Below are 14,470 nucleotides of genomic sequence, written 5' to 3'. Positions count from 1 at the left end.
CGAAGTATATTGTTGCATGCAATACCAACTCGAAAACCAAAACGTAATACAACTTTAGGCCTTTAGCCACACACAAGTATATGTCGAGATCATCATCGTTGATGGATAAAGAATAGTAAAGGGATGTTTCAATAGTCTAAATCCCTCGATCATATTTTTAGTCGATTAATCCACTTTTAAATCTCGAACAGTAGAATTACTCTTTAATCATATGATAATAATCGAATAACTACATACCACCTTCGTCCAAACGGAATAAATTCATTCGAATCAAACAATTCGATTGTCACCTCTCTCTCCACCCTCGAAATTATTGAATTGATTTGTTGTATCACCAATAATCATGTATCTCCATCTCTTTCCACAAAGAGCCAATTACAACTATAAGATGAACAATGTGTATGTGGCACCCCACCGACAATAACCATTGTTAAGCCAAAACAGACCCTTCTCAAACCACACACCCAACACAATCACTTCCCAAATCCTCTCATCATCTCCTCAACTAACCCATCTTCTTCTTCCTCCCTTCAACCGCCGGCAAACAATGTCGTCGCCGGCGACACTTCCGATGACAACCCAACAAGCCACCACCGCCGACAACAACACCACCATCACAACCCCCGCTTTTCGCAGCTTCATCTCCCGCTTAACCACCTCTCTCCGCCAAACCTTCGCGCAACGCCGACCATGGTACGAACTCCTCGATCGCACCGCCTTCACTCGCCCCGAGAATCTCTCCGACGCTTTCTCCCGCATCCGCAAAAACGCCGCTTACTTTCGCGTCAATTACCTCTCTCTCCTCGCCGCTGTCCTCGCTTTCTCTCTCATCTCACACCCTTTCTCTCTCCTCGTCCTTCTCTCTCTCCTCGCTTCTTGGATCTTCCTCTACCTCTTCCGCCCCTCCGATCAACCCGTTGTTATCTTCGGTCGCACGTTTTCCGAGCGTGAGACGCTTGGGATTCTCGTTGTTTCTACTGTGGTTGTTATCTTCTTGACGAGTGTTGGGTCGTTGTTGATTTCTGCTGCTTTGATTGGGGTCGCCATTGTTTCTGTTCATGGAGCTTTTAGGGTTCCTGAAGATCTGTTTTTAGATGAACAAGAAGGTCCTAATGCTGGGTTATTGTCGTTCCTTGGTGGGGCTGCTTCCTCCGCCGCTGTTGCCGCCGCGAATCCCGCCGGAAGAGTCTGATTTTGAATTTTGAGGTATTGGTTCTGGTTTGATTTGATTTGATTTCATATGATCTGATATTAAAGGGGAAAATTGGGGGGATTCTTTGGTTATTAGGGTTTTGTAGCTAGCTGTTTTAATAGTTGATCTGGATCTAATACAAGAAATGTGTAGTAGATCTTTATATTTGCTTTTGATCAATTTGCTAGCAGTGCAGTGTAATTTCTTTTTACTCAATGTAGTTATAATTTGATGAATTTGTTATGAAATATTATTGCTTATCAAAGAAATTGTATGATGAGCTTGTTTACTGATGTTAATTACTGATTGTTATTATGATGCACTTATTCTAGTGAAGTTTTTTTTAGTTAGATGGGCTGAAATTGTTATCTTTATTTGTCTAGCATATTGAATTCATTCCTTGATCTGTCGAAGAGATGATGATTATATGTGGATGGAGCTCTTAATTAGTTTACGATCGTTCTTATGTAGTTTTATCATTGAAGGATGAATACATGAAAAATTGTGTTCTTGTCAACCATGTTATGCAGTATGCACCTCATAGATCGCATTAACTTGGTAGATTACATGCTTCGGAGTATGCTTTTTGACTTGAAATTTACTTAACAACTCGTAGATATTGAGATGATAATCCTGTTGTTTCGATGGATCCTAATGGAACTGAATAGATAGATGAAGAAAGCATGGTACATGGTAGTTTTTGCTGGGCTGCAAGAATTTGGCTGGGGGATGGGGTTGGGTGGTGTGGTGTAGTTGCTGGGGTTTAGTTTCCACTATTATTGCTAAATTTGAATAAAGATCGGTGACAAAAGTGTATGCATACGGTGCTAATGTAGTATTTACCGTGAAGATGAGCTATAGTATTTGAATTAAAGGAAGTCCAGATAATGGGAAATCATAGAGATTTTGTTGAAATTTTTTGAAAGATTAAAGACCTATCATGGACAACAGCTACCATATTCTTGAGTTCTTTTGTCAGATGTTCATTTATATATTTGTTAATTCCGTTGATATGTTATGGAGTATATTACCTTGAAAAATTCCATTGATAATGGAAAATCATGGAGGTTTTGTTGAAAATCTTGAAAGATAAAAACCTGTCATGGACAACAGCTGCGCATTCTTGAAGTCTTTTGTCAGATGTTCATTTCTATATATGTCAATTCTGTAGATTAGGTTATGGAGTATTCTACCTTGCATTATCTGAGATGAAATTTTTGGTTGGGAAGGCCAGCAATGTAAGGAAAGAATTTAGGTACCATTAGCTGGTAGGGTTCACAAAATTGAACGTAAAGACGTAACTAAGTACAGGTTGTGGTGCTTTTTCCCTGTGAGAATTAGAGCCATAGAATTAGAAGTAAAGCATGAATAAACTGGTGAGGGAAGATGTTGCATTATAATTTAGGCAATTCAAGTATTGCTGCTGGCTTTCTATTGCTTCCTGTACTGTTCCTGTTAGCAGATAGGAGATTAGCAAGTGACTGGTGTTTCATTATGTTTAGTTGGGGGGGAAAATTTTTAAATTGGGTGAATGTCTCGTTGCAATTGCAAGAAGCTACCGACCAAAGGGTTGCAGAGGCTTTTGTTTTCTTATCATTTTGACTGTAGTACAGTTGGTTAAACCTGAATCAGTCATTGATGGATTAGTTGTTTTAGGGATAGTGTAATTACATGCCATGAAGGTGCAACCCATTATTATTGGAAACTTTGTGGGTGTAGGAGTTTGAAATACAGAACAGAGCTTCATGACTTAGATGCTTATAAGTTCAGAATGTTTTGTGTTAAAGGGACATTTGACCTGAAGTATGATGATGTAATTTATGACGAATAAAAAAAAAACCGGATTTAGCACAGGGTATCAGTCCTTACAGATTTGTGAAATCTCCTGCATGAACTCCAAGCTCTAGCTTCTGGGAAGAGATACCGACTTATTGAAGGATTATAATGCAAAAAATGTGTCTTAATTGGCAGCAGGACATTCTTCATGATTTACATCTATAGGTTGATGTTGTCAGTAGGCTTCAAACACACGGCCATTCTGCCCACCACGAAAAATCCTTCTTTGACTTGGTAGGACTAGGATCACCATTGTACTTCCTTCGAGTATGTTTTTCTAGATCAAAAAGGTCAAGTCCTCTACATCTGAATCCACAAAACGACTTTTGCCATCATATGAACAAACTGGTATAGCAACTGGCCATTTTCCTGGTCGCGACCAATTGATCAATGAGGACAGTTTTATATTGGTTGATTATGTTCCTTATAAGTGTTAATGAGCATAGAATTTCACTGTTGTGGAATCGTGAAATCATTGTCAATTTGTCACCAGTCAGCACTTCAGCAGTATGTGCACCATGGATTTCAGGCTTTTCGGGGTCTTCAACCTACTTTTAAAATTGGGCCACAACTTCATGGGCAAGAAGAGTGGGCCAAAGACGAGTTTTTTCAAGTTGTTAAAGATGTGGGCTGAATAAGTAAGGTCCAATCCTTTTTTTTTTTTTTTTTTTTTTTTTTGATTTAGGAGTTAGGAGTTAGGACGGCATACATTTTGATCTTATGTTTAGAACTTAAGATTATTGTTGTTTTGAAAGCTGTACGCCTGTACCACTCTAGTCAATAGTCATAGTGGCAAGGATGGAAAGTTGGAGACAAATAGCATCAAAGCTTTTATGATCGACATAGTGTCATTTACTTTGATGTCCTAATAGGTTCTAAGGTAGGTATCTTAAGCTTCCTTTTCACAAAAATGATGATGACTTTGCTCATAGACTAGCTAAATTAAGTCTTATTCGTAATTTTAACAAGCGTGTGGACTGAATAACTTCGTCCGAGGGTCGAATCCTTTGTTATAAACCATGATTTGTTGATGATGAATGTACCCTAACCAAAATGTTAACATGCCCCAATTTTTTTATTTTTTTTTTCATTGCTTGAGTATAATCTCACATTCATGACATTCATAGGTGTAACCTATCAAGTACGGACTAGTTTAATTTTGGGGCAAGGCCATCACTACATACAACTACTCCAAGGCTCCACGCCTCCACCTAACCAAACTAAACTTTAACTTTAAAAGTTTGTCACCCATACAAACGAGACACAACATTGTACAAATTTTGTAACTCAACATTGTACAAAATCTAATAGTCTTGTCATATACTCATATAGTAGCACTTTATTAGTTATTACTAAAATAACTAACAATATGGATTTGAGTATTTGACATTCAATGTTAACATGCAAATGAACTGTCTGCTTGAATTGTTAGCTCAGATTTAAAATACTACACATTGTTTTTAAAGAAGTACATGTAGCAATTTGTAGTTTTTAAAGATATCAACTCTTAAAGTTTTACATAGAATCTTTGCAAAATGAAAGAAGTATGTTAGTATGTGGTATAGTCAAGTCACCCTAAATTTCAGAGGAAAAAAAAAAGAAGAAAAAAAAAAAAAGAAAAGAAAGAAAGAAAGAAAGGAAAAAAAGATGCCTCAAAATATCATAAAAGACATCCTTTTCCTAAGGTCATACAAAAAGTTGCCTTCTATGGCTATATCTATAAATAGTTAGCCATTTTAGTAGTTAAAGGCCTTAAAGGGTAGAAGGAAACTTGAGTGCTAGAGATATGAATGCTCTCCAAAAAATTTGTACTACAATGTTTGTAGTGAGGCAAGTCATGCAACTTCAACCACCCCATATCCATCAGTCTATTAATATGGTTGATAATGAGAGAATGCTACCAAAATTAATATGTTTGTGTATATTTTAAAATCACCCTACAACATACCCCCAAAAAAATCACATTAAAGGAGAGTTTCACATATGAGTCATGTCAACAAAAAAAAGATGAAAAACAAGTACTCCGTAATATACATCAAAAGAATAATTAAAAAGGAAAATATTAGATGAAAATGTTAAAATCAATGATTTATAGTGATTTAATAGTATTTTTTTTTAAACAAATGAAGCTAGAAGCTAGTTTTTTTATTTTTATTTTTTTAATAATTTTTGGTGAGAAAAATGAAGGTTAGCATTTAATTTGAGAGATACAAGAAGTAACATCTAATGAAAAATATGTGAACAAAGACAAGTATTCCATCAATCCTATGCAACACTCCTAAAATAATTCTTTCCATCAATTTTACACTTTCATAGAAATGGAATTAAAAAAATTGGACCACTATTTCTACAATGTACAAACAATAAAACGACCCTCTAATCTCAGCTTTCTAGGTTATACAAGTATTTTGTCTACAAGTATACCTAAGATTGTATTTTGTTTGAAAGCACCATTCTTTCACACACTTGAATTATGCATTTAAAGCTTCATGTCATAATCTTCCAAATCTCAACACCTAGAACTTCCAAACTCATTACTTTAATCATATTATTAAAGAATAAAAAAAAGTTGGTAACAATTTTATGTACAACAACTAACACATAATAGTAACAAAATTTTAAAAAGTAGTTAAAAATAACTTTATTTTATTAATAAAAACAGCAAAATGACACACAAAAAACTGTTGGGATTCAACCTCGTATAATCCACCCAAAAGTTCACTTTTTTATGCACTTATTAATGAACCCATGCAATTACCAATGGCATTTTCTGTAATTTAGTCGAGGTTCAGAACATATAACTCACATAATAACAAGAAAAAGTAGCCGTTAGATTTTATTATAAAGATTCAAAAATTGACTCATTTCTCAAAATTTTAGTAGTAAATTTTATAGAGAGAAAGAAAGAGAGGAAAAAACTAGCCGTTAAGAGGCGCCTCTGAAGCATTTGCAACTCTGACAGTTTGTCCCGGGTTTTTTAACTTTTCACGTGAGTTTCTCTCTCATCACGTGCTGTTATGATACTCAAAAAACGTCAACCTTAACTACAAAACCCTCCTCTTCTCTGTTTTATTCCCTGTTTCATCAACTCATTTTCAGCTCCTCACCAAAAACCCAATTTTTTTCTAATTTTTTTTTTTTTTAAAAAAAACCCATTAATTTTTTTAAATTTTAGAAAACACCCAATTTCTCAAATGTTGATTGAAACTCAAAAAAAGAAGGGTAAATGGAAGATACAATCCAAAGAAAAAACCCCACTTGGTGGTTCTGGTTCCAGTTCCGGTTTCGGGTTTAAGTACAAGAAGGTGTTGATTTTGATGCAATTGTTGATGATTTTATGTCAACAAGGTTGTTCAAGTGAGAGTGGATATGATGGTGTGGTAATTACACAAGCTGATTATCAAGGTTTACAAGCATTTAAAAATGAGTTAATTGATCCAAAAGGGTATTTAAGGAGTTGGAATGATAGTGGAATTGGTGCTTGTTCAGGTGGTTGGGTTGGAATTAAATGTGCAAAAGGTCAAGTTATTGTAATTCAACTTCCTTGGAAAAATTTAGGTGGTAGAATTACACAAAAAATTGTCCAATTTCAAGCACTTAGAAAACTTAGTCTTCATGATAATCTTATCACTGGTTCAATCCCTTATTCTTTAGGCCTTCTTCCTAATCTTAGAGGTGTTCAACTCTTTAATAACCGCCTTTCGGGTTCGATTCCAGCTTCATTAGGCCAATGTCCTTTGCTTCAAACCCTTGATCTTAGCCATAATTTTCTAACAGGAAAAATCCCTCCTAGTCTTGCTAATTCTACTAAGCTTTATTGGGTCAATTTGAGCTATAATTCCTTGCAAGGCCCTATACCCGGCGAGTTAACTCGTTCGAGTAGCCTTAGTGTTCTTTCTCTTCAATACAATAATTTATCAGGACCATTGCCTTCTAGTTTGGGGAAACTTTCTAGTATTAGGACATTGGATTTGTCCCATAATTTTATTAAGAGTAGTTTTCCAAAGAGTATTTCAAGGTTATCTTCTTTGAATACATTGAATTTAGAGAGTAATTATCTTGTAGGAGATTTGCCTGAAGATATAGGTAACCTTCATAACTTGTCTATGCTTAATCTTAGGAGGAATCGAATCGAGGGTCGAATTCCTCAATCAATTGGCAATCTTTCTACCCTTAAACAGCTTGATTTGTCCTTCAATGATTTCAGTGGAGAAATCCCAAGTTCACTTTCTAATTTGAAAAATCTTGGTTTCTTGAATGTATCATATAATAGCCTTTCTGGTTCAGTTCCAACTGAACTTTCTGAAAAGTTTAATTCAAGCTCATTTATTGGGAATCTTAGACTATGTGGGTTTAGTCCTTCATCTCCATGCGCTTCAGAAGCACCATCACCTTCAATTGGCATCTCAGCAGAAGCGAAAAAAGGCCGAAAATTGAGCATTAAAGACATAATTCTGATAGCAGCAGGTATACTTCTAGTGATTATGCTCACACTTTGCTGCATACTACTCTTCTGCTTGATCAGGAAAAGGTCTGTGTCAAGTCAAGAGAAAGAAGGGGGTGTTGCTGCCGCGGGGAGGGCCTCACAAGCCGAGAAGGGAGGCCCGTCTGGTGGACCGGAGGTTGAGACAGGCGAAACCGGGGGTAAACTGGTTCATTTTGATGGTCCAATGGTGTTTACAGCAGATGATCTTCTGTGTGCTACTGCTGAGATTATGGGGAAGAGCACATATGGAACAGTTTATAAGGCTACATTGGAAGATGGAAGTCAAGTTGCTGTGAAAAGACTAAGAGAGAAGATTACAAAAGGGCAGAAAGAATTTGAAGCAGAAGTTAATATGATTGGCAAAATAAGACACCCAAATCTTTTGGCATTGAGGGCCTATTATTTAGGGCCTAAAGGAGAAAAGCTTCTTGTCTTTGATTACATTCCTAAGGGCAGTCTTGCAAACTTTTTACATGGTAAGAAATTTGTTGAATCTTACTGTTAAAACTTGTTTTACTTTCTGATGTTGTTAATTTGTGATTGGAAAGTAATCTGATGTTTTCCATTGCAGTTCGAGAGCCAGACACACGAGTCGACTGGCCTACAAGAATGAGGATGATACAAGGAATGGCTAGAGGACTCTTCCATCTTCACAACAATGAGAATATAATTCATGGCAACCTGACATCAAGCAATGTTCTCATTGATGACAGCATCAGTGCCCAAATTTCAGACTATGGCCTGTCAAGGCTAATGACAGCATCAGCTGCAGCAAATGTGATTGCTACTGCAGGAGCATTAGGGTACCGAGCTCCAGAGCTGTCGAAGCTCAAGAAGGCCAACACGAAGACTGATGTGTATAGTCTAGGGGTGATCATCTTGGAGCTACTGACAGGGAAGTCACCCGGGGAAGCACTGAATGGTGTAGATTTGCCACAGTGGGTGGCTTCCATTGTTAAAGAAGAGTGGACTAATGAGGTTTTTGACATGGAGTTGATGAAAGACGCGTCAACTATTGGAGATGAATTGCTCAACACCTTGAAGTTGGGCTTGCATTGTGTTGACCCTTCACCAGCTTCGAGGCCAGAGGTTCAGCAGGTTTTGCAGCAGTTAGAGGAGATCAGGCCAACTGATACTGCAACTACTTCGGGTGATGACGGTGGTGGTGATCCATCAGCAAGTGAATAAGGAAGATTTAGAGGGATTCTTCTAGAGATTTTTGGTATTTTAATTAGTAGTCTTGATCATCTTTTGCTAATTGAGCTTTGTATATAGAATTCTATTACTACTTATTAGTTGCTCCTAAATGATCATAAATTAGTAGGTTTGTTAAATTCTCTTGTTCCCGTCCATTAAGGAACAAGAGACCTATTTTATTCTAAGCAAAGTCCATTCTTTAATGACTTCCAATACTCTGGTCTCTGTTTGATTGTTTCTGAATTGTTGCTATGAAGCTCAAAGTGAAACTTTGCTGCTATAGTTCATAGAAAAATTCTTCATCTTTAACTGCATCCGGATTTAGGAATAATAAGTGAGATTTTACTATCGAGCTTACTAAAAAAATTAATAATTTTAAGGAAAAATAAAATAAAAACGAGACATCTGAAAATATGCTGCTTTAGTTCAAAATAACGTTCACAACAGCAAAGCATAGTACTAGAGTATATACAAGATTGAATACATTCTGAATGACTGAATTAAGTTGAAATGTAATGGTAAACACTAAACAGCCGAAGCCTCAGACAATGCAACAGATTAGGGAAATACTCGTAGGTAACGCAGACCTCTTCAATAATTAGCTATGTACAGAACGTGGATAAGGGTACTATAAAATGAACTTAACAGTTCTCAATTGTACAGAAAATTAGACTACAAAAACAACAGAACAAAAATTGTACAGTATATACATGAAATACATCAACTAACACCATTTCCGTATCCTTTTGTTTCATCGGCAACCTTTTCCCAAACACTAGCCATTTTTTCTGCAAATCCCGCCTGCAAAACAAGTATTATTTTGGTTGGTTAGATTTTGGCAAACATTAACCACAGGAAATACAAACAATTACATAATGCACTAACATATCTATGCATGATAGTAGAAATGGTGTTTAGCTTTGAAAGAGTCATAAAGTTTGCTAAAGCAATATGCTACTTAGTTTAAATTGAGCTCCCTCCTCCCTCACTTCACGTCACCCCACCAAAAGCATACACTATGGGATCAACGATTTAACGTTTTGGAGTTAGTTTAAATCACCAGGGTTTCAACTCAAGGACTTTGATAGCTATAATTGACTTCAGAAAGTTTATCTAATAAGAAATAACCAATTTAAAGATGACATATTCATAAAGGTATCGAGTATGTCATTGGTATTCTCTCTATCAATTACCACCCAGATGAATGTGAATTAAAGAGGCTGAAGAATGTACCTGATTAACAACAAAGCCTTTCAGCATGCTCAAAAAGTCTGCCTGCCTTTCTTTATCTAGTCTAGCAAGCTCACTCCTATTATTTTCCTGCAAAATATTGAAGATATTGCATACGAAGTATCAAAATCAGAAAAAGAATACAAAAGTCCCCATGAACAGAACACGAATTTTACCCCACAGCCACAATTTACTTGATAAAAGTGGAGGTCTCGCCTCTAACAAAAGACCACACGACGGAGTAAAACAGCTTATAATCCTAATTTATGATCATTAAAATTCAATCACAAAATGGCAAATTATGTAACAACAGCCTCATAATAATTAGGAAAACATTGACAGAGAAAGATGGGCCAAAGAATAATCCTTTGTGCAAGACCAAATAGGCAAATACTACTATTGAACAGAAAGGAATTCTGTGACAATAGATGGCAATCCACATTTACACAAAAGAAAAGATGAAAGAGGAAACTAGGGAAAACATTCCTACACTGGGTATATACTACTGATAGGACAAATACACATCAGCAATCAGCATCCAAACAGCTACAATAAAATGAATAATTATAGCATGTACTCCGCTGTTGACATGGTATCCAACCCTAGTTCATTAAGTCAGAATAAGAGAGACATCTAAAGCTAAGTACTTGACTAAATACATATTACAATTATAAGAATAGCCTGATACTTAAAAGCCATAAAAGGCATAGATTCCTACCTTGATTCTTTCATATTCCTTGACTGCACAGCATCTGGCATCCTCAGTTGCTTTGATTGCTTCTTTCAATTCTTCAATTTTTCGCATTCTGGACTTGTCACCACCAAAAATTTTAGATGAAGCAACTTCTAGTTTTTCAACTCGTGACTCTAAAGAAGATAGTTCAGATACAAGAGTTTGGACAGTCAGCAAAGCATTAGACCGGTCAGTAAAGGCATTGTCTACAGATAGCATCATCCCTAGATAATCATGGAGCTTGTCCTGAAATAAACAATACAGCAATCATTAAACTTGTAACCACACAGAAAATTCATTCAAGAGTGTGCATACATTCCTACAAACAACTTAATGCATCAATTAACCACAAGAAAATATAATCTGTCCAAAATAAACACTGGCTCTAAAATTTCATATAACATTCAAAATGAACACAGAAACTGATGTTTAATAATCCTATTTGGCAACCTTTACCTAAAGTCCTAAATGCATCGATTTACGGCCAATGTTATTCTGAACCAACCAGAACAAGCACGGTCTATATGTTTCTCATACAACATAAAAATGAACAAAGAAATTGGAGTCACTAGACCTATTTGGTGCCCTTCAGAGTATTAAGATGACAGGAGAGAACTGGAGCAGGAGATCAGAGCAGATCCAGCATCGTGACATTCTATGACATCAAACTAAACATTTCAAGGAGAAAGTTAACATTATTATACCTATTAGTCCATGTTAAATGGTAGCTGCTGGATCTACTTCTACAATGTCCAATTTTTCAGACACGTGACATGCATATATGCATTGCATCCTCAAAAAACGCTATTTCTTACGTTTGACCTCTTATTTGTGAACTCATACAAGACCAACAAGAAAACCTACTGCACTAGTATTTAAACATCCATTTAAAATATCAGACTATGAATGAAGTGGTATATGGCATGTGTTCAGCCATACAATAGTCAGTAACTGTCTCTATGATAAACACTCAACATAATCATCAGCAATTCAGCATGTACAAGCTAAACTAACAATTTGTCTGATCACAGTCGATATATTTGGTAAGAAATTAGATGCCATTAATCAACAAATATTCTACCACAGAATAGTATAATAACATGCAAATCTTTACCAAATGCTTGACAGTCTGAGAATTCAGTTCACGATACAATCTACTCGCTTTAACTGCAGCTGTTGCCATATTCTTCATGTCAGCTGCCCGCGTTCTTTGGCATTCATAAAGTGCTTCCTCGAATTCAAACTTTGTCATCTTAACAAATACCAAACCCAACTCCCCCATTGTCTCACCAATATCTTGCTGTGCTTTCACTAGCATTTCTGCCTAAACAAATAGCACAACTACCACACATCAGTCTGGAAATACAATATCTCAAACCTTCTTGACCACTTAATAACTAAGAGTAACAACTAAGTGGTTGCATGACTGAACACAGAAAGTGAGAAATACACAACTTTCCATGAAATTGCTATTTAGTAACATTCTCCACATTGTTGTTCTTTTTCAAATACTTACATCCAATTACTCATTATTATTGATTACACAAATGATTATTGACAAATACTATTTGTGAAATGTTAAATTTTCAATATAATTCTTCCTCTATTTTGTGATAAACTAATATATACTACCCTAATTAGATACAAGTACATGATAGAATTAATATAGACAAAAATTATGATCATTATAATCACCAAACAGCTAAAAAAACGCGATACCTGCTGAGACACATTGCTAAGCTGCAGTTCAAGATCATTAAGTTTCTCTTTCTTTTCCAAAAACTCTTTATCCTCCTCAACAATTGTAGGCTTCACACCACCCCAATCATTCGACACCGCCTGTCTTAACTCCTTAAACAACCTAAACAAATCCCTCCCACTCTTCGCCGGCTGAACCACCTCCTCGGGCGCCACGGTAGACTCTCCCATAAGCTGCCCTGGCAACTTCACCACTCCATCAAGCATCCTCGACGCCACATCCGTAGTTTTAACAAGCGGAAGCCTCCCTTCCACCTGCAAAAACACCTTAAATTCGTCGCTCTTTCGAATAACAGGATGAGCTGCCAATTTCTTCAAGTACTTTTCAATGGCAACTCTTCTTTGTTCAACAAAATCATTCGTTTGCATCATTTGACTCTCCATTATACTCTTATCTGGCCTCAATGGGATAAAATACCCTCGAAATGTCTCCGATAATCGCTCCGAAAGCGTCACTACTTCTCGAAACCTCCTCTTAACACTTAACTCAGTACTTTCAAACTCAGGCAAATTCGTTCTAGTTGTAATCAAGTAAGTATAGTAAGAACCACTACCTGGAACCAACGAATTCGAAGCTTCTGGAACTTTCTCAGGATCCGACACCGAAATGTAGATATACTCCGAATCCGACAACCGCGAATCACTCCGATCATGACCGTTGATTTCTCCGACAACATCAGCATCCGCATCAAACGATCGAAACATCGCATCTGCGTAAGAAGGAGGTTCAAGGAACGAATTGAGCGATGAATTAGGGTTCTGGATATTGTTCTGGTTCGATTGAGTTAGGGTTTCGGCTGAAGAATCATCAATGGCGGTGGTGGAGATCTCAGGAGGAGGAGAAAGAGGATTTGGAAAAGCGCCATTGAAAGACGATTGAATAGGAGGAAAATTATCATTGAGAGCTAAATTCTCCATTTGAGAGTGCGAATCTTCATCAGTTGAATCTTGATCGTGTCCCATCATTTTCGAAAACCCTAATTTATCGACAAATTTGGGGATTTTTGAGGATGAAGATGAAGAAGGTTGATTATAGGAGAGAGAAAAATGGATGAATTACCTGTATATTTGTAATCCTAATTAGATTAGTTAAGTCATTTGTACGATTAACTGAAACTTTTGGAAATTTAGGGTGTTCAAAATAATTTCCAGAACCTTTTCCTTTTAAAAAAATAAATAAATAATTTTCCACAAGTGAGTATATAGTGAGGAAAACGAGGGAAAAGGTGACTACTATGATTGACGTGGTAACAAGAATTTCATTGGTACAGCTTGGCACGTCTCTACCATGTGGCAAGTGAATAATTAGGGTCGGTTTAATTTCAGTTCAATTCAATTTATAATTTCCTTTTCTCATAAATAATTCAGTTCAGTTCAATTTCTAATTTCCTTTTCTCGTAAACAATTCAGTTCAGTTTAGCTTATTTTAGTAAATGAGAACGAGCTCTTAGTAAATACAAATATTATATTATCCTTTAAAAAAAATTATACACCATTTGTATTTTATTACATAATGCATGTACATTATTCATTTGGCTTATTTTGACTAGTATTTTAGTTTATAAATAAGAAAAAATATAGTTTTGAGGATACTTATTGAAATCGTCTCAATAAATAGATTATTAATAATTGTTGTATAACTTATTCATGATTAGAGATATTGATGAACAAAGATTTACATCGACATAAGGAAAAAATAGAGCAAGTACTCCGTAATAAAATAGGGAGTAATTGATTTACATAAAATTGGTAAAGTTATTTATTTGTTATAACTTTTTTTTATGATCTCAAACACAAGAATTTTTTTACTCCGTAAGAGTATTAAAGGAAGATAAACTATTGGCTACAGTAGTAGCCAGTAAAGGTGCCATGTGCATCGATTAGGAAAAAGCGAAAACTAAGGTAATAAATTTTCACATATATTAAATAGTAAAATATCAAATTGATTGGATTAGAGTCATTAGACAATACAAACTATTATAAACAATATTAAGTGTTACATTGTCGTGTTAATAGTTTGTAAATTGACACAAAAAAT

General features: G+C 35.9%; 2 protein-coding genes and 1 pseudogene across 2 annotated transcripts; 2 read left to right on the top strand and 1 right to left on the bottom strand.

Moving 5' to 3' along the window:
* Nucleotides 1-371: 371 nt before the first annotated feature.
* LOC145556739 (PRA1 family protein B1 pseudogene) lies at nt 372-1,479 on the top strand (annotated as a pseudogene).
* A 4,663-nt stretch (nt 1,480-6,142) lies between these two features.
* Nucleotides 6,143-8,826, top strand: LOC145556738 (putative leucine-rich repeat receptor-like protein kinase IMK3). The gene is made up of 2 exons (XM_081618387.1): nt 6,143-7,990; nt 8,086-8,826. Exons 1-2 carry the CDS (start codon nt 6,223-6,225, stop codon nt 8,700-8,702), a joined length of 2,385 nt encoding a protein of 794 aa, XP_081474513.1. The 5' UTR covers nt 6,143-6,222; the 3' UTR covers nt 8,703-8,826.
* Nucleotides 8,827-9,178: 352 nt separating this feature from the next.
* Nucleotides 9,179-13,558, bottom strand: LOC145642440 (sorting nexin 2A-like). The gene is made up of 5 exons (XM_081693623.1): nt 12,394-13,558; nt 11,789-11,998; nt 10,660-10,920; nt 9,945-10,031; nt 9,179-9,512 (listed from the first exon to the last, which is right to left on the bottom strand). The coding sequence occupies exons 1-5, from the start codon at nt 13,396-13,398 to the stop codon at nt 9,432-9,434; spliced, it is 1,644 nt and encodes a 547-aa protein (XP_081549749.1). The 5' UTR covers nt 13,399-13,558; the 3' UTR covers nt 9,179-9,431.
* Nucleotides 13,559-14,470: the final 912 nt, after the last annotated feature.

This window comes from Chenopodium album, chromosome 8, assembly GCF_948465745.1.
Source record: "Chenopodium album chromosome 8, dcCheAlbu1.1, whole genome shotgun sequence".
NCBI classification, from domain to species: Eukaryota; Viridiplantae; Streptophyta; class Magnoliopsida; order Caryophyllales; family Amaranthaceae; genus Chenopodium; species Chenopodium album.
Note: the sequence above shows the minus strand (reverse complement) of the source record. Positions and strands in the feature narration are given on the sequence as shown.